Raw genomic sequence first — 20,876 nt, 5'->3', positions numbered from 1 at the left:
TGGGGATAATATTATTATTATTAATATTATATGCCATGCTGACTCATTTTATGAAGCTAGCATAGCCTTGATGGGAACAAGTTCATCATAAGACATTACAAGAAGGAATCTTCCAGGACAATTTCATCCAGGAACATCAATGAAAAATTTCTAAACAAAATTGCTAGAGAACCAAATCCATCAACATATAAAAATTATAGCATCTCATGTCAAATTTGGTTTTATTACAGGAACATTAGAGTGGCTTACCATTAGAAAAATCAGTTAATGCAATTTATGTTAGTATATTAACATAAGGGTAAAAACTACATGATCATTTCAAATGATGGCAAAATGCATTTGATAAAATCTAATACCTATTTGTGGTTTTTTTTAAGATTTTATTTATTTGAGAGAGAGAGAGAGAGAGGGAGAGCACATGTGGAGAGTAAAAAGGAGAAGCAGACTCCCCTGCTAAACAAGGAGCCCAACACAGGACCCGATCCCAGGATCCTGGGATCATGACTTGAGCTGAACACAGACACTTAACCAACTGAGTCACCTCCCCCATATGTGCTTTTAAACAAATTAAGAATAGAAGAAAATTCTCCTTAATATGATAAAGGGAATTTTATCAATCAGAACCGTCTAGGTTATGTTGGAATAACAACCAGTCTCCAAAATCAAAAGCTTAAGACATAAAACTATAAGTGACTTAGAATGAAGGTCTGTTTCTTACATGTGCTAAGTGCTTATTGCAGGTTGGCAGGGGGGCTTGTTCACAGCAATCGCTTAGGGGGCCAGCCTGACAGATGTCACTGCTGACAGGACCAGAGGAAACAAGAATCCCAAAGGATCTCTTTCTGGGGATGAAGTGCTCCATCCTGAAAGTAACATATTTCATTTCTATTCATTACTCATTGGCCAGATCTAGTCCAGGGCCCATCTAACCTCATCAAGCCAGAAAGTACCATCATACCATGGACATTATGAATAAGATATTTTAAAGTCTCTGGGTTCCGTTATATTCTTTTGAAGAGTATTTATTCTAATTCTGACAGTAGAACTGTTCGACACAAACTTCAGACTTTGTCTCCCCATGGCGGACAGCAACCAGAGTTCTTCCATCTCCCAGCTTTGGCTCATCATCTGGACCTGCCGGGATCTCTCCCATGTGTATAACCCTTAGGGGTTATCTAAAGCTGGGTTTTCATGCACGTTTTTTAGTTTTCCTGCTCTTTGGGTCTCTTTCTTCCAGGATTACCACTCCTCCCAACCCCCACCCACTAATTTTCTACTTGCTGTGCCATTCCAAAAGTCTCATCTTTGACATCTCAAGCCAGTATTCCTGCTACTGTTTTGTTGCCCATGGCAAAACACCCTAGCTCTTAGGGTCACAAAGCTTTCAACTCACAATTCTTAACTGATACACCTCCCTTTCGAGGACAGACTCCCCTCTGCTTCCAGTTTATTTTAATTTCTTTGGTATGACCTTCAAGGATTCCTTTCAAGGAATCCTTTCAATCTGGCTGCAGATTGTCTTTGACCTTATCTCTTATTACAGTTGACCCTTGAACAATGCAGAGTTTAGAGACACCAGCCCCTTGCATAGTTGAAAATCTGGGTATAACTTTGACTCCCTTAAAATTTAACTATCATCAGTTTACTGTTGACTAGAAGACTTATTAGTAGCATAAACACTCAATTACCATATATTTTGTATGCTATAAGGATTATATACTAAGTCTTATAATAAAGTAAGCTCGGGAAAAATGTTAAGAAAACTATAAGGAAAAGAAAATATATTTATATTGCTGTATTGTATTTATTGAAAACATCTGCATATAAGTGGACCCTTGCTGTTAGTGTTGTTCAAAGGTCAACTGTATTTCCCTTTGTATGCTCTGTTAGCTATAGCCAAACTAAATGTGCTATAAAATTTCTTTTCTGATTCTGTACCTTTGGTTTCTTTTAAGAATGCCCACTCTCACATCCCCCAGGGCCTCAGTGGAAAGGGACCTTCAAAGCTCAGCTCCAATAGGAATTGTTCCTTGAAGCCTCTTTTGTTTCTTCTCTCCCTGCTTACCCTAATCTCCAGCCCTCTCCCTACCTCACTTTCCCTCTCCCACAGAATTTTATATGTTCCTTTGTTGTGTCACTTAGAACATAATAATGTTAGTAATATATTCCCAACATCATCTAATGGACTTGCTAGTACATCATCAATTCATCAAAATACTTATGAAATTAATTTGATCGGATGCATAACTACTATTCATAAGAAAATTTATATAGATGTCATAATCAAGTGTGAAGTGGCCATTTGGGTTTGCCACTATAATGTATATCATACAAAAACTATTTTGTAAGAATCCCTGATATGAAACAGCAAATAAAGAGAATAATGACATAATGCTTTCCATCTACTAGAGAAATTACGTGTGTGGTGAAAGTAATTTTTCGTTTATTCATCTTACATTCTCTCATGTGATTCTTTCTGTTTATAAGCAGAAACATACATTTATGAGATGGTCTACTAGGAGGCAAGTTGACTCCAGCTGCTAAAGCATTACAGAAATAATCTCTTCCAGTCCCATCCATGTTGCTACAAAAGTTGGGTATTCCTCTTTTCTGATGGAGGCATAATACTCCATAGTGTATATGGACCACATCTTCCTTATCCATTCGTAGCAATGTGGATGGGACTGGAAGAGATTATGCTGAGTGAAATAAGTCAAGCAGAGAGAGTCAAGTATCATATGGTTTCACTTATTTGTGGAGCATAACAAATAACATGGAGGACATGGGGAGATGGAAAGGAGAAGGGAGTTGGGGGAAATTGGAAGGGGAGGTGAACCATGAGAGACTATGGACTCTGAAAAACAATCTGAGGGTTTTGAAGGGGCGGGGGGTGGGAGGTTGGGGGAGCCAGGTGGTGGGTATTAAGGAGGATATGTATTGCATGAAGCACTGGGTGTGGTGCAAAAACAATGAACTCTGTTATGCTGAAAAGAAATAAAAAAAAATAATTACAGAAATATCACCGATCTACAAATAGACAGCACATAAGACAGTGGCCTCTTTGGAGAGCTCTAATGAGTTGAGGTCACCCAGCTATAAAGGATAAACATGCAGACACAATTAAAGGGACTTACCATTTAAGTAGCAATAACATTTTAAAAAGCAAGATATTCTTGTTAAAGAACACTCAGTGGAAAAGAACACTCAGTGGAAAAAAGTAAAGATAAAGCATGAGAATCCATATCTCAATATAAAAAATTGTTCTGAGAATTCTGTTTAATTAGAAAGGAGAAGGTACAACTGAAATGCATTACATTTGTGATCTAATAACTTTACTTAAATACCTTGAAATTATCCAGGCAAATTATTTTTAAAGTGATAATTATAACTATAAAAGAGTAATGATGTTTAACAAAAAATAAAATACCTAATTCTGAAAATATGGGAAAGAGATGTATTAGGATTATTTTGATTACTAAATAAAAAAAAAACATTCAAATTGTTAGTCAGGTTTGCTTGATGATTCCTGTAACTGAACAATCCAGAGATGGGTCTCATTTCAAGCACGGTTTAATCTGGTGGCTCACCACTGTCATTCTCTGTTCTGTTTTATGCAAGATATCTTAAAGCTGGCTCCCTTCTTGGCCTCTGAATGTTCCAAATAGGTCCAAGGACTACATGCTTGCTTACTTACTTATGTATACCTGTAAGAAGGAAAAAGTGTCATTGTCCCTGAATTTATTATACCACATGCCAGTCTTGAGCTTGGACTACATGCTTGCTTACTTACTTACGTATATCTGTAAGAAGGAAAAAGTGTCATTGTCCCTGAATTTATTATACCATATGCCAGTCTTGAACTGTGGTCAGGGTGATGGAACACACTGGCCAGATTAACCTAGGTCATGCAATGATAGTACAGGTTAAAGGAAAGGAGAAGTTAGTTTCCCTAAATAACATGAATTCTGTCAGAGACATTTATACCAAACATCTAACAGCTCCCCAGCATTTCTGTTATGCAGTTCTGTGGAAGCATAGGACTAACTTTGCCAATGGGCTGTGAATAGAAGAGGTGTTTGTTCCTTCCATACTAAGCTTTTCAGAGCCAATGCACTGTCCTCCTACTCTCTCTTCTCCCCACCCTGTGTTAACCTGAATTGGATGTCTACCATGAAGGTGAAATGGTCCTTTTCTGAGTGAAGCCAATGAGACATTAGGGTTAATCTATTACTATAGCAAACCTAGGCTATACTGACCAATTCAGATTCCCAAATGAGAACCCATAGCAATCAAGAGAAATGAAATCTGGCATCTTATAGCTTAAAATATAATGAGGAAGTCCCCTCCATCTTGTGATCTTTCAGTAGCTGATGCTAAAGACCACCTCTCTGTCCTTTTTGAGAATTAATGTGGCCACTGGAAAGGGACCTGGTCTTTGCTTCTACCGTACACTCTACCACTTTGTGCAAATTAGTCCAACTCTTTGAGCTCAAGAGATGAGTCTGCATCTCCAGAATAATGAAATTAATCATATCTCAGAGAGTTGTGATTGTTACGTGAGTACATGTGTGGAAATGCCTGGGCCAGGTGAGAAGCAGGCTCTTAACAATCGGTGAGTGCTGTGTTGAACATGAGCGGTTGTAGTCAGGTGGGATTATAAAATCCAGTTGTCTGATGATTGCTGTTCTTCCTTCTTTCCTCTCGACCCATTTCTCTCACACTATCTGTTAACCCTACTGCCCTTATTTCTCCATTTAAAAAACCCTACCATGAAACTAGTGTTGCTCTACAAGAATTCCTGTCCAGAAATAATGGTTAAGGAGGAGCAAGGACGACAGGCAGGGGTTGGCCAACCCCAGAAATATTTGAATAGTTAGCTCGTCACTTACCAGAGAAAGAATTCCTTCTGGGCCTTGGATGTGGGGTAGAAATCAGGCCCAGCCCTTTCTGAATAGGGAAAATGAGTCAGAGAGATGCAAAACAAAGAGAAGTGCTACAAGAGCTAATGGGAATGGGACATATAGCTGTCTGTGCCAGAAACACAGTTGACTAAAACGGGTAAAGACCTAAAAATAGCAAATTACATTCTCAAACCAAATTCACTGTGTATTGGCTGTCCATTTACCATTATCTAATAAACAAAGTTCATCAATCTTCTACTACAGTGTGATGGTTAAGAGCAGAGTCTAAGTCAGACTATTTGGTCAAAATCCTAACTCTACGACTTACCAGCTCTTAGACAAGTTAACCACTTTGAGGTTCAGTTTATAAAATTGGCAGAAGAATGGCACCCAACCTATAGGTTATTTCAGTGATTAAATGAGCTAATACATTTTAAGCCCTTAGCAGAGCACACAGTGTAAGTGTCATAAATGTTATCATCACCATCATAACCATTCTCTGTCTTGATTAGGGCAACAGTTTTTAGTCACCAAAGCTAAAACTTCATCTGGCAATCTTAATCCTTCCCCACAAGGGCTGAGTTCTAGTCAGGGAATAGTGCTACTACAGAGTGTTGCTTACTTTCTCAGAAGATGCCAGAAAACTCAGCTCCATCACAATGACTCATTCCTTAAGAGAAGCTGCTTAAGCTCGGGACCTAGAAGATGTGTAGTCTGATTGCCCAGAGTCCACGATAGAGTCTGTGTTTGCTCTGCAGCTCTGAACATTTCTCCTGAACGTGAAATGGCTCCATTTCCACCAAGACTGGGTGAGACATTGGGAGGAAGTAGAGTCTAACCACCCTGAGCATAGGCCTTGAGCTCATGCAAACCAGACCCCAGCCTGCCATTAACTAGCTGTGTGGTTTTGGCAAGTGAATTATTTCATTTCTCCCAGGGGATTATAAAACCTATTGCCCAGAGATGAAGTAAGGATCAACCAACCACATGAGTAGAATGATTAGCACAGTGCCAAGTCAAAGTGGTAATAATAGCAAATTACCATTTTTACCTTCTTGGTGTTCCTTCATGGTCATATCTCTACAGACTTCCTAGCTTTGCAGTCAAATGCTCTACCCCTGAGCTATACTCCCGACTTCCTAGCTTTGGGTCATTGAAAAATTAGTAGATTTGGATTCTATAATTCTCCTCACAGTTACAATACAAATGTTAGATGGAAAATTGATTAGATCAAGTAGAGACCTCAGTGGTATTGTATTAGGACCAAATCATCAGGGCATATCTCTTGGATTTAGTTGTTCACCCGGGGGAAAAAAAGGCTAACTCTTCAGCCGTTTCTGTGCCTTGCTTACAAGGGGGGTCTTGCCAGATGCCTTGCTGATAGAGTCTGTCTATGATCTCCTTTATGAGTAAACTTACCAGAATACATGAAGAACTCACGCTGGCTGGTAATAATCACCGCAATTTTCTTGGGACTTCTCAGATAACTTGCTTAAATAATCCATTCCAGAATTGTACCAAATACTGATGCCAAACCTAGTAGTGAGCAGTTCTTCAGACTCCTGCTTTGGGGTAGAAGTGGAGCTCCTTCTTGGAAATGGGTATACTAATCCACCTTCTGTTCAGTGCCCCAACTTCCTGGTTTTGTGAAAAGCCTGTATACATTGTGGCCTTCTTTATAGTCTACTACTTCCACTGTCTCAAAGCTGGGGCAAATGTAGAAAGCTTTCCTCAACCAGAGGAAGAAATGTAACTGCAATTCTTAGATGTAGTGCCTGCTTGCCACAGCAGATTGTGACTGATTTGGTCTTATTCTGGGAATGAGGTCAGAGATGGCCAGCTCCTTGCTTTGGTCATCAACCCATCTGCGGCCCATTCCTTTGGGCTGAACTGAACCAGTAGGCAGTCTAGGGACCAGGGAGCAAGGCACGAAAAGACAAACCCTGACAGTTTCCTGACAAAGCAGAGTATGAGTAAGTTTACTCTTCATTACTCTCAGAGATGTTCGTGATGTATGGAAGTGTGCAAAGGCCCAAACTGGGCTGCAAAAAGAGCAGGCGTGTGTGGGATTACATTGTTACTCAGGTTCCTTTATGTCTACAGAGTTGTGAGTGTAACATTCTTCATGCTAGGGACTCCATCGTTGAGACCATTTTGGTAATGAATACTTCCACTTATTAAAAAAATTATCATGTATCTGATATCTTTAAAACCAAGTACATAAGGGAAAGAAAAGCCAAACACTTACCAAATGCTAACTTGTGTTCTATGGTTCTAAAGTCAGAATACATTCTTGTCAATTGAGAAAGTGTAAAAATTAACTATTTCTCATAACAAGCTTTGATAGAAAATCAGCATTTTTAAAAAAGTTTTTACTTATTTATTTGACAGACAAAGATCACAAGTAGGCAGAGAGGCAGGCAGAGAGAGAGGAGGAAGCAGGTTCCCTGCTGAGCAGAGAGCCCAATGCGGGGCTCTATCCCGGGACCCTGAGATCATGACCTGGGCCGAAGGCAGAGGCTTTAACTCACTGAGCCACCCAGGGGCCCCAAGCATTTTTTTATAAAGACAGTTCCCTTCTGTATGGGATGAGAGAAAAATTGATGCTTTTATTTTAACATAATGCTTACTGGAAAACAATGAACTAAAGACAAAATTGTAGCCTTTATCATAGGTTTCCTGGATGCCCATAATAACTGAGCTAAGTCTCTGATGCTTTAATTGCCCAAGAATATGAGAACTCGGCCATATCACACTTATTTAGCTGCTGAATTCTGCTTGGGAAGAGAAAAATTTCTACAATTTTAAAACCAACATTTAGTTTGAAAGCATATTGTGATTTATTATACTATGTAAATTCATGAATTACATGATTAACACCCCTTGACCAGTAAAATTTATGTCCATTTTAATCCAATCTGACTAATATATTAGGCGAAACATCTTAAGTATTTATAAAATATTTTAACTTTTAAAAAATACCTAAGATACATCATGAAGACATCTATAATGGCAAATTCTTGGAGACAGCAAGTGGATGAGAGGGTACCAGGGGCTGTTTTGGGTCATGAGAAAGTTCTGGAAGTAGATAGTGGTGATGGTTGTTGCACAGCGCTGTGAATGTAACTCATGCCACGGAATTGCACACTTGCAAATGGTCAAATGAAGTATTATACATATTTTATACAATAAAATAAAAGTAATCATCTAAGATATCTAAATAAGAATGATTCAGAAACTAAAATATCTACTCTCAGCAATGTTATACTGTATTTTCTGTACTATACTGAATTTAGAAATTCTGGCCTCTGACATATGACCTAAAATAAGTACTAGAAAGTTAAGATCAATTTAACAATGTTTGTGATAATATAATTATTTATAGAAACCCACTTAATTCTCTCAAAAACAATAGAGCCAGTAAGAGAATTAAGTAAGGGGGCGCCTGGGTGGCTCAGTGGGTTAAGCCGCTGCCTTCAGCTCAGGTCATGATCTCAGGGTCCTGGGATCGAGTCCCAGATCGGGCTCTGTGCTCAGCAGGCAGCCTGCTTCCCCCTCTCTCTCTGTCTGCCTCTCTGCCTGCTTGTGATCTCTCTCTCTGTCAAATAAATAAATAAAATCTTAAAAAAAAGAGAATTAAGTAAGTTTGCCAGTAAATAAATATATAAAATAATATGTTTTTAAGTATATGTTATCAAGAATTTTTAGAATGCTTATTGGGATAAAATGGCTTTAGACAAGTAGTATCAAAGTAAAAAACTCCTTTGAGTAAACCTAACAAATTATGCAGAATCTAAATGAAAAATAATAGCTTTCCTGAGGAGCTTAAAGATGACAAGGAAAATTGAAGAGATGCAGGTTTCTAATGGAAAGATTCCATAGCAAAGATGTAAATTTCCCCCCAAGTAGTCTCTAAATTTATTGAAATTTTTATCAGTCTCAAGCACATATTTTAAGCTGTCCAAATTATTTTAAAGTTTGTCTCAAGATATAAGTGGTTAAGAATAATCAAGAAAATACTGAGAAAGCATAGAGAGTTCTATATTCCACAAAGTTAAAATATACAAAGTCATGATCATGAAGAATAATATTTTGAGGTAAATATGCTGAATATTTTTTAAGCAGTATAAAAAATATGCTTTTTTAGTGGAATAAAATCCTATATGTGTGTACGTATGCCTACAGAAAAGATAGTCTCTGCTTTAGCGGCTGAGTATATAAATTTCTGTTTACATTCTATTCTACAAAAGGAGATCATAGCTTTATAACCTACGTTTTTCCTCACCTGTATCTTATCAACATTTTTCTACTTAAAAAAAATATATTTTTTTTCTTCTACCTTTCTTTTTTTTTCCAATTTATTTATTTTCAGAAAAACAGTATTCATTATTTTTTCACCACACCCAGTGCTCCATGCAAACTGTGCCCTCTATAATACCCACCACCTGGTACCCCAACCTCCCGCCCCCCCACCACTTCAAACCCCTCAGATTGTTTTTCAGAGTCCATAGTCTCTCATGGTTCACCTCCCCTTCCAATTTACCCAAAAGCACATACCCTCCCCAATGTCCATAACCCTACCCCCCTTCTCCCAACCCCCCTCTCCCCAACAACCCACAGTTTGTTTCATGAGATTAAGAGTCACTTATGGTTTGTCTCCCTCCCTATCCCATCTTGTTTCATGGATTCTTCTCCTACCCACTTAAGCCCCCATGTTGCATCACTACTTCCTCATATCAGGGAGATCATATGATAGTTGTCTTTCTCCGCTTGACTTATTTCGCTGAGCATGATATGCTCTAGTTCCATCCATGTTGTCGCAAATGGCAAGATTTCATTTCTTTTGATGGCTGCATAGTATTCCATTGTGTATATATACCACATCTTCTTGATCCATTCATCTGTTGATGGACATCTAGGTTCTTTCCGTAGTTTGGCTATTGTGGACATTGCTGCTATAAACATTCGGGTGCACGTGCCCCTTTGGATAACTACGTTTCTATCTTTAGGGTAAATACCCAGTAGTGCAATTGCTGGGTCATAGGGCAGTTCTATTTTCAACATTTTGAGGAACCTCCATGCTGTTTTCCAGAGTGGTTGCACCAGCTTGCATTCCCACCAACAGTGGAGGAGGGTTCCCCTTTCTCCGCATCCTCGCCAGCATCTGTCATTTCCTGACTTGTTGATTTTAGCCATTCTGACTGGTGTGAGGTGATATCTCATTGTGGTTTTGATTTGTATTTCCCTGATGCCGAGTGATATGGAGAACTTTTTCATGTGTCTGTTGGCCATCTGGATGTCTTCTTTGCGGAAATGTCTGTTCATGTCCTCTGCCCATTTCTTGATTGGATTATTTGTTCTTTGGGTGTTGAGTTTGCTAAGTTCTTTATAGATTTTGGACACTAGTCCTTTATCTGATATGTCGTTTGCAAATATCTTCTCCCATTCTGTCAGTTGTCTTTTGATTTTGTTAACTGTTTCCTTTGCTGTGCAAAAGCTTTTGATCTTGATGAAATCCCAATAGTTCATTTTTGCCTTTGCTTCCCTTGTCTTTGGCGATGTTCCTAGGAAGATGTTGCTGCGGCTGAGGTCGAAGAGGTTGCTGCCTGTGTTTTCCTCAAGGATTTTGATGGATTCCTTTCTCACATTGAGGTCCTTCATCCATTTTGAGTCTATTTTTGTGTGTGGTGTAAGGAAATGGTCCAATTTCATTTTTCTGCACGTGGCTGTCCAATTTTCCCAACACCATTTATTGAAGAGGCTGTCTTTTTTCCATTGGACATTCTTTCCTGCTTTGTCAAAGATTAGTTGACCATAGAGTTGAGGGTCTATTTCTGGGCTCTCTATTCTGTTCCATTGTTCTATGTGTCTGTTTTTGTGCCAGTACCATGCTGTCTTGATGATGACAGCTTTGTAATAAAGCTTGAGGTCCGGAATTGTGATGCCACCAACTTTGGCTTTCTTTTTCAATATCCCTTTGGCTATTCGAGGTCTTTTCTGGTTCCATATAAATTTTAAAATTATTCGTTCCATTTCTTTGAAAAAGATGGATGGTACTTTGATAGGAATTGCATTAAATGTGTAGATTGCTTTAGGTAGCATAGACATTTTCACAATATTTATTCTTCCAATCCAGGAGCATGGAACATTTTTCCGTTTCTTTGTGTCTTCCTCAATTTCTTTCATGAGTACTTTATAGTTTTCTGAGTATAGATTCTTAGCCTCTTTGGTTAGGTTTATTCCTAGGTATCTTATGGTTTGGGGTGCAATTGTAAATGGGATTGACTCCTTAATTTCTCTGTCTTGTTGTTGGTGTAGAGAAATGCAACTCATTTCTGTGCATTGATCTTATATCCTGACACTTTACTGAATTCCTGTACAAGTTCTAGCATCCCTTCCTGATCAGAACTCTTCAAAGTGTAGGGATAGAGGGCACATACCTCAATATCATCAAAGCCATCTATGAAAAACCCACTGCAAATATCATTCTCAATAGAGAAAAACTGAAAGCTTTTCCACTAAGGTCAGGAACACGGCAGGGATGTCCATTATCACCACTGCTATTCAACATAGTACTAGAAGTCCTAGCCTCAGCAATCAGACAACAAAAGGAAATTAAAGGCATCCAAATCGGCAAAGAAGAAGTCAAATTATCACTCTTCGCAGATGATATGATACTCTATGTGGAAAACCCAAAAGACTCCACTCCAAAACTGCTATATATATATATATATATATATATATTTAAAGACTTTATTTATTTATTTGACAGAGAGAGAGAGAGATCACAAGTAGGCAGAGAGGCAGGCAGAAAGAGATAGAGGGAGCAGGCTCCCCGCTGAGCAGAGAGCCCAATGTGGGGCTCGATCCCAGAACCCTGGGATCATGACCTGAGCCGACGGCAGAGGCTTTAACCCACTGAGCCACCCATGTGCCCCAAAAATATATTTTTCTATTAAGTGGCTTTGGTAGCTTTGGAATTTTCCATTGCATAGGTATACCTGATTTTACTTAATTCATTGTTTTTGGAACATTTAGATTGTTTCGAATTATAAATAATTTTATGGATCACATCCTTCCCTATCACTCTTTCTGCACAGGTGCATACTTCCTTAGACTAAATGCCTAGAAGTGAAATTGCTGGGTCAAATACTATATACATACAGTGGTGTCCCCACCCACCGCCCCCACACTTTCACCCATGGTTTTGCTTTCCATGGTTCTGTCTCCCATGGTCAACTGCAATTCAGAAGCAGATGATCCTCCTCCAGGCATATGTCAGAAGGTCAGTAGAAGCCTAATGTTATGTCACAATTCCTACACTAGTCCTCGCACTTTATCTCATCACATAGGCATTTTGATCTCTCTCATCACAAGAAGGCTGAGTGTAGCTCAGTAAGATGTTTCGAGGAGAGACCACATGCACGAAACTTTTATTGCATTCTATTGTTATAATTGCTCTATCAGTTGTAATTGCTAATTTCTTATTACACCTAACTTATAAATTAAACTTTATGATAAGAATGTATGTATAGAAAAAAAAAACAAGGCATATGTTGGGGTTTGGTACTGATATGATAAGAATTTACTGGTCTTGGAACATATCCCCCATGGATAAGGAGGGGACTACTATATTGCTGTAGAAAGATTGTGATGGTTTCTAATATGGTATCTGTGAGAGTGCCTCTCTTCCCTAACCTGTGTCCACACTGAGTATTAAATTTTCAAAAACTTTTTGTTAAATGACATTCAAAGTTTTAAAGTAGTGTTATTTTGATTACTAATGAAGCCAAACATTCTGGAATGTTAATTTTTTGTTTTATTAATTTGTGCATTATGTATTCCTATTCCTTGCCCATTTTTAATTAGCAAATTCAATCTTTTATTGGTTTCTGATAACTATTTGTTTATCAAGGATATTAACATTTACAGCATATTTCAAAAATATTTTTTAGACTTTATTGTTTGCTTTTGTATTTTTTTTGGTGTTTCCAGTTTTAAAAGAAGAACTAGAAATATTTCCATTTTCCTGATTCCCAAGTAGTGAATCATATCTGATAGTAGAAAATGTTTACACTTTGCAAAAATTATAGCAATAATGGTTTTTGTGCTTGAGAAAAATCATACATGTAACTTATAACCATCGAAGATGAATAAGTTTTACCACTTTGAGTTTAAATTATCTTTTCCTTATTTTCCAGCAATTTCTATATATCTAGAAGCTCTGTCTTGTTGATTATACTTGAAAGAAGTAAGCAGCACAATAGAAATCCAATTTTTCTGAATAGAAAGGTCCCACTGCCTGATTTATAATGTCAGTAGATATCTCATGTTAGACCCTTCTTAAAATCTTAAATCTTGAGTTCAAAGTCCTCACTTATGTCTTGACAATAGCTTTCATGCCCATCAAGACAATAATAAACACATTCCTGCTCTTTTAAGCTACAGAATCATATTCTTTATATCTGTTAACATACTTTTTCAAAGGAAAAGAACCTTTTTTCCAAAAAAAAACACCTCCCTTTTTTATTTAATTCCATTGGGATGGTAAGAACAAAAAGATTTCCACCTTAATGGTATATCTTAATTCCTCAAGAATGAGGAAGAAAAAGAGAGGAACTGAAGTGGAAAGGGGCAATATAAAAAAATCCCTCCTGGATGAAGTTAAGGGGCTTTTAGAGTGCATAACCTGCCTTTATTTCACAGAAACTGCCGAGATTTTTGAGCTATTCCTTGGTCATTTAGGAGGACTCAGAGTTACATTTTCGACGCCGTTAAGAAGAATGGTTCACACATTTTACTTGTCAGTCGTTGTCAATCCAATAGCATTTATCACAAACATGTTAATTCAATCAAGGTTGCAGTGAAATGAAGTAATTGTTTCCTGATGGCTGTTATTACCATCCATGGTGAGAGAGATTATTAGTTTATTTCCAAGTAAACATCATCTCTACAGACAGGCATAAACCTAATCAACAAAAGTTTGATGTCATTATTACTCATAGATATAAAAAATTTACCTCTAAGTCAATATATTCTATGTGGCATACTCAAACATTGGTAGTAAATGAGCATAATCTAGGCGGTTTTATTGCAAACTTTGGTATGCATATTCTAAAAAAAAAAAAAAAAACTGAAAAAGCCAGTATTCTGTAGCCACTTTGGCTATGAAAATCTTTCCTGCCCTTGTCACATGGGCTCCACACAATGATACAACTATTTAGAAGACTGTTTCTGTGCTACCTGGAGTTTCGTTCCTGCATTGCTAAGTAGAACTTTTACCCTAGGAGCTGCAGCCAACCTTGTAGAAGGAAGACTCTTATCTAAGAGGAGACAGCCTCCAGCATGCTGTTCCCTCTCCCGGAATAGTCTTCATCTAAGGAACAGCTACTCATCCCTTGAGTCTGTCCTGTGTCTAGGAGCCTTCTTTACTCTCTCTGCTGGGCTAGGTGACCCTTTGGTTTGCTCTTAAACTACCCTATCAGTCTTATGAATATTCATCAAACTTGTAGTATTTGTTCACTATCTTCTTCCGGACTGTATGGTGAGCCCCAACGGGATGAGTGCCATATCTGTCTTCTTCACTCTCCTACTCCAGTTCCTAAAAGAGTGACTGGCACATACACATTCTCAGCAAATGTTTGATGAGTGAGGATTAAGTAAATGAATACATGTAAAGTGCTTTGCTTTGTTTCTGGAATCTGAGGGTACTCCACATACATGGGTACTCGTGCATGAGCTATCACACAGCTCTGTGTAGTTCTGAGCCCTAAACATGTTTGGCTTCATTGGTAGAGGTTTTAAAAGAGTGTCTCTGCCCATAATCCTCACAGCAACATTCCTGCGGGCTGCCAGGTTCTCTTTTGTTAAACTGAGCTGGGTCAGGAGGCGGGGTCAGTACCTGGTCATCTGAAAAAACGAAACGAGTTTTACACTGGATCAAATGAGGAAAAGAGCCCCCACTACGGTCTGTGAGATGCTACACCTGCCCATTGCCCTTCCCACCTTCCCATGGTATTCTGACACTTGGCTTTTGGATGACTTACTACTACAACGCTTCGGCTAACTTACAGCCTTCCATTTCTAGTTGTTTTCAGAGTCTGGTCCGGCCTGCAGTGTGTCTAAATGCTGTGGTACCGAGCCTTTGTACAACCGAGTCCCATAGTTGTTTTCAGATTTGTTCCCTGAGGTAAAGCGAAGCCACCTGCACTCATCACGTTTGCGTTTATAGACGGTCCTCGACTTAAAATGGTCTCATGTGGGATCTTTCAACTTTAAGATGGTGTGAAAGCCATATGCATTCAATGGAAACTGAACTTTGAATTTTGAATTTTGATCTCTTTCTGGGCTAGCAATATGTGGTAGAATATTCTCTCATGGTGCTGGCGGTGGCAACGAGCTGCAATTTCCAGTCAGCCACGCAGGGATGAACAACAGAAACGCTCACGATTCTGTACCCATACAACCATTCTGGTTTTCACTTTCAGTGGAGTAGGCAATAAATACATGAGATATTCAACAATTTTGACCGGAGCCTGGGAATCTGGTCGAATCATTACTAATAAGGGGAATGTAGGAAAAATATAAAGCTTATGGAGGGAACCTATCTTTGGAACACACTGAATCTGAGGTGCTGGAGGATCCCAGCTATTGAAAATGTGAGCTACAGTTCAAGAATAATGTTAGGACTGCATCACATATATTGACCAGGGTGCCATCCCTTTGGTGCCATCCTTTTTGGTGGTCTGGCTCCCTTTGTCTTTCCATACATGACACATAGTTTAATCCCAGCCAGTCTTTTCTTTAGAAGATGGAACATCTTACAAATAAGAGCCTTTGACTTTCTCTTAGAATAGTCTGGGGGCATCACCGTTTGTCACCACTTCTGACGTTCTAGGACAGATGCTTTCTATAGCCCTTCTATTTAAATGTTGGAACTTTTAGGCATTTTAGAAGGAAAATAATACATGCTCATGATTGGGGAAACTGAGAGCGCATAGGGGAGTGAGCCGGTTCATACAGCTAATTACCAGAGTCCTGGTCCCTAGACCTCTGCTCCCTGCTGGGACCAATGGTACCTTTCAGACCCAGCAAGAAGGGCACAGCCAGATAACCCACTGCTTCCCACCCTGCCTCCGCAGTGTAGCTTGTTCCTGTGCATTCAGAATTATTCTTTAAAACCACTTTGGGTCTCTTACTGTTGATTCCTTCTAAAGTCCTGAGCTTTAAAAATGTTGCTTTTCTTTCCAGCTTTCATGAGAGTCTAAATACAGTCACTTTATGTTCACTTCTACCAGGAACTTTGTTGGTGTTTGTTACAGCCTGCAGTTTCTACGCACACACACCACACCCAGTTCTCCCTTCCCAAAGAAATGCTTGTTTCCTGGCAATGGTTTTAAGGATCACATAAGTTGTTAACTGGACAGGATTGTTGCACAGAAATTTGTCTTTATGTCGGCCTTCATGGGGTCGTCTCACTCCAGTGACACTAACGGATCCTGTCTGTCACCAGCCTCTGCTGTGAAGGATGATGAAAAGCTTTCTTAGGGTTGGTGAGGGAATGGACATAAGCTGGAAGAACAAACAATGCACAAACCAGGTCTTGCTTATAACATTAAACACTACAGTGCATCATTCAAAACTATTGTAATCAAGGTTCATCCAAGTAACCGAGTACAGTTCAATTAAATGGCCTACAAGTTGGCTTTGCCTTACCCTTGTAGAAATTAATGCTTTTTATTTTCGGTTTGTTCCTTGTTCTACCCTGAAGATGCCTTGAACCTTCGAAACCGGCAGGTTATCTGCGTCACCCTTAAAGTCCTCCAGCATCTGGTGGTGTCCGCTGAGATGGTGGGTGAAGCTTTGGTGCCCTATTACCGGCAGATCCTCCCCATCCTGAACATCTTTAAGAATATGAATGGTGAGTGATCCCAGGAGTCGAATGCCTTGGGAGCCCTAAGAAAAGGGAGCGGTTTGAAGTAGAGTTAATTCGCAACACATGTAGGACCTATGATTGCTTATAAACCAGGATCCACGTGCAGAGCTAAATAGTGTAACTCCCACCCTTCTCTGCCACTCCTCAGAGAAACAGTAAAATGAACAATTTCATTTATTACTCCTCACACGTACAGCTTACTGCCTCAGTACAGAAGCGTTGAAGCAGTTCTGTAATCTCCCAGTAATTAAACTGTAAAGTTTTTGTTAACAGTCTTTTGAATACATTAGTAGGTTTTGAGTTTGTCCTTTCTCTTGGTAGTAATTCTACCTTTTGAGACTGTTAAAATTTTATTACTTGGCTTAAAATGAATTTTTAAGGAGAAAAAATAGATAATTTGTAGCTATTTAGTTGATGGTGAGTGCTGATTACAAATATATATGTGTGCTGATGCATTTATTTGTTTCAATTATGCTATAAGCTTTGGAAGCACTAGTGAGCTCAGCTGAATCTGCTTTACCCTAACAAAGGTACTAGCAAGTTGTGGTGATCTCTGGCAGGCAGTGGGTGTATATTTGTTTATTGAGATTGTGATTTTCCTTTTATTCGTCTTGAAAAGATGTGATTCTAATTTTCTTTTATGTTGCTACCTTGGAATTTCCATGCTTCTCATATGCACAGCGTAAGTCAACATTTGAAGTTAATTCCTGACAGTCATGTAAATAAGTTATCAGTTCAGTGGGACACTGCATGAATTTTGTGTGTGTGTGACATGATCTGCTCATGTACATACAAGAAAAAAAAGGAAACAAAAAACCTGCGTGTTCCTGCCACATACAACCCCTTTGTTTGGAATCACTATTTTTTAATTCAGAAATTGCTATTAAAAGTCTGGTTAATTAAGCAGACTATTCAGGAAATCATGGAATCCTCAAAAAGTCTTTATCTGTCTTTCAACAGCAGGGCCTACTTATATACTTAATATTAAATGTATTTAGTAGAAAGGAATTCACCTGGAGTTATGGAAGCTTAGGAATGCTCATAATAGAGTGAATTAAAATCCATCCAAAATACTTGAATGGCAGAAGACTTAATGTGGACATTGAGACAAGCTCCAGGAAACCCAAAACTGGGCCTTATTAAGTGAATCTCCTATGATCTAATAAACTGACAGATTTAGTAACAGCATTTCTACTCTATGGAAAATACTTGTTCAAGAATTTTTGTATTCAGACTTCCTATTTTTACTGTAGAGCAGCGTCAGATAGCCACGGGGCTATAGACTGACTCTACGTGTGCACGTTGTTCAAATATGGCTCATTAAAGAAGCCCTAAGTTCGCTCATTCCTGTCTAGACTCCAGTTCACTGGAGAGAGACGGAGATGGCAGAGAGGAAGAGGACAGAAATCGAGAGATGACAGAGGGAGTTACTTTAAAAATGGAAGAATTAAGGAGGAGCCACCCCCAGAAAGTCTCAGTTGTAGCCAACATTTTTCAAGTGTGTGATTAGCAAGGGTCTCCTCAATAATCCTTGTGGAAACCTGTGGTAAATGTACCATTGCCATGCCTGTCTTTTCACCATAAAAGCTGTCTTTCTGGAATTCTTCTCACATGTAAACCTGTGCTTCTGTGCTTGACCGTCATGGACCGTGAGCTCTAGCACAGCTCCCCTCCCTTGAGTAAGAGCAGTGGCTCCTATCACCCTGGGCTCATGCTTTCATGTCCCATGGTAGAATCTCCAGCTTAAATCTAAGCAATTTTGTATTACATAAAAGAAGAAAAACAGTGATGTTCAAAAGACAATTAGAATCTCCCACATCCTCAAGGAAACCTGCAAAGAAGAGTAAGTTTAGCCACCACCGAGAGAGAAATCACTAGATTGTTCAAGAAAAGCAATTGGTTTCTACATCTTTCTTATACTTTTGATTTAATTCTTTAACTCACAGATGTTCACATGCTTAACAAAAGAAGTAATTGGCTCTAGGAATATATCCCTATTTAGATTTTATCAATGTGGGAATTTATAGTTTATACCCTAGCCTTAATTGGTCCCAAACAAGGTTAATTATTTTGGAACATTTTGAAATGCTTGCATGAGGAATTCTACATTCAACTGTTTTTCTGCTTAATATCTTTCCGATATTTGAAGGGGAAAAATATTAGCTTCAGCTTCATTTTCTACTTATCTTAGAAACCTGTCAGTAGAATGCCAGGATGCAGTAAGCTGGATTTCCAGAGGGTCGTATTACAAAATTGGAGCATTCCAGCTATAAAACTTAAAACTATTCTTCAAAGTGGCTATGTTGCCATAGGTTCAGTTCTACCAAAAGAAGCATATAACACAGGATTTCCGATTATAATAGTACTTTTACTACAGAAATAATTTAACTTCAGCAACAGCTTAATAAATCCTATTTTATAATTATAGATATTTATGTTCATAGACCATATATACTTATTTATCTGAGCACATGTCTTTAGAATAGTCATATTTATAAAGAAAATTATATTAGAAATATATAGCATGTAACATTCGAAAAAATTCATCCTTAATTTCAATGTATTTAGAAGAAGTCCACACATTTCTATGTTTCCCCTACTTAACTTTCACATAAGTCAAGGTCCTGTTAAATTCAGATTAAAACGTTTCTTTCTATTCCCACCACAAAATATTTGTTTAGAATGAGACCAGAGATCAATGCCGGAAAGAAAGAATGAATGAGAGACTAGTCCTTCAAAGTAATGACCTTGTCCTCTGTCAGTGTTCCCTCCAAGTGCAAGCCTGCTCCTTTCCTGCAATTTCTGTCCTATTTTAATGTCAAATGGACTTTGTGGAAAATGAGCAGTGGGGCTGAAGAGATAAGAGCTGGACAAACAGTGAAGCAGGCACAGACTCCAAGGCGTCCTGGACTTCAAGTCTTCTCAGGGGACCAAAGGGAGCCAAAGAGGGGCAGGCAGGAGCGGGAAGTGGGTAGCAGCACTGATCGATGGCCCGATCTACACTCCTATAGGTATTCAAACTTACAGCAAGCCCCACATAATGATTCCTGTCCTGAGAGTTAAGAGTGGCTTTGCGTTTCTCTTTATGCGTACTTTTTAAAGGGTTTAATTAGGCTACATTTTAAAAGTTACAAAAACAACAGAAGTCTAAGAAGAAAGCTGCGACTTGGAGGGGGTAATAACATCTAGAGTCAGAAGATGCAAGTCTTGTAGCTTTTCTGACTTTACATTGCTTTTAAATTTTTCTAAATCATCTATACAACATATAAGAGCATCTTTTTTGTAAGGTTGATGTGACAGTTGAAGATAATGTGTCCATAGGTTCTTTGTGTACTTCCTGGTTGACCAGGTGCTCAGTGAGATGGCCATCAGTATCATACGACATGATACACATGTACCATATTATAGACATATGATACTAAGATGTTCTATACAGATATTGCAATGCTATATAAATTATTATATCACAACATGAGTAGATGATTGAATGTGTTGGGTAACCCTTCTGCTTGGCCCTTCTGTGAGCCTTCTATGATTCCTGTTTTTCCAAGGGGGTCATCCCTTTGCCTCAAAGGATGCATCTTGCCTCTGATTGCCAAACGCCAGGTGGGTGACCAAATAAGTTAAGGACTCCGGGATTCATTCAAGGATAACGGGTTTTCAAGTCCATTTTTTCCTGGCATAACCTTTTAAGCTGGAACATTTAAGATGTTTTAGAGAAAGTCATATTTTAAAAAGAGAAGCCTGAGTGTGACCAAAAAGGGACATCTGGATCACTATCCTCTTTGGAAGATCCAGAGTACTATCTAAGTTTGAGCTTGTTTTCCTTAATTCTGAACAATGAGTTTTCGATATCTAAACCATGTTGTCTTTCTAGGCCCTGCTTTGAGCTGAAAGAGAAGGAAGAAATAGCAATTTCTTCTTTCCTATATACTTTCACAAATGTTATTAAAGGTTACAGAAAATTAAGACAATAGGAATGTTCAATTTATAGCTTCCAGAGATGAAACTACAAAATTAATGGGGCAGTGTATTGCATT

The 20,876-nt window shown here is 38.6% G+C and overlaps 1 protein-coding gene across 1 annotated transcript in view; it reads left to right on the top strand.

The window, feature by feature from the left end:
- PACRG (parkin coregulated) overlaps positions 1-20,876 on the top strand; it is a 507,220-nt gene that overhangs the window by 294,119 nt on the left and 192,225 nt on the right. Inside the window, exon 4 of the mRNA XM_044242604.1 lies at positions 16,672-16,821. Coding sequence (XP_044098539.1) covers positions 16,672-16,821 — 150 coding nt within the window. The remainder of the gene's footprint in view (positions 1-16,671; positions 16,822-20,876) is intronic.

This window comes from Neovison vison, chromosome 1, assembly GCF_020171115.1.
Source record: "Neovison vison isolate M4711 chromosome 1, ASM_NN_V1, whole genome shotgun sequence".
Taxonomy (NCBI): Eukaryota; Metazoa; Chordata; class Mammalia; order Carnivora; family Mustelidae; genus Neogale; species Neogale vison.
Note: the sequence above shows the minus strand (reverse complement) of the source record. Positions and strands in the feature narration are given on the sequence as shown.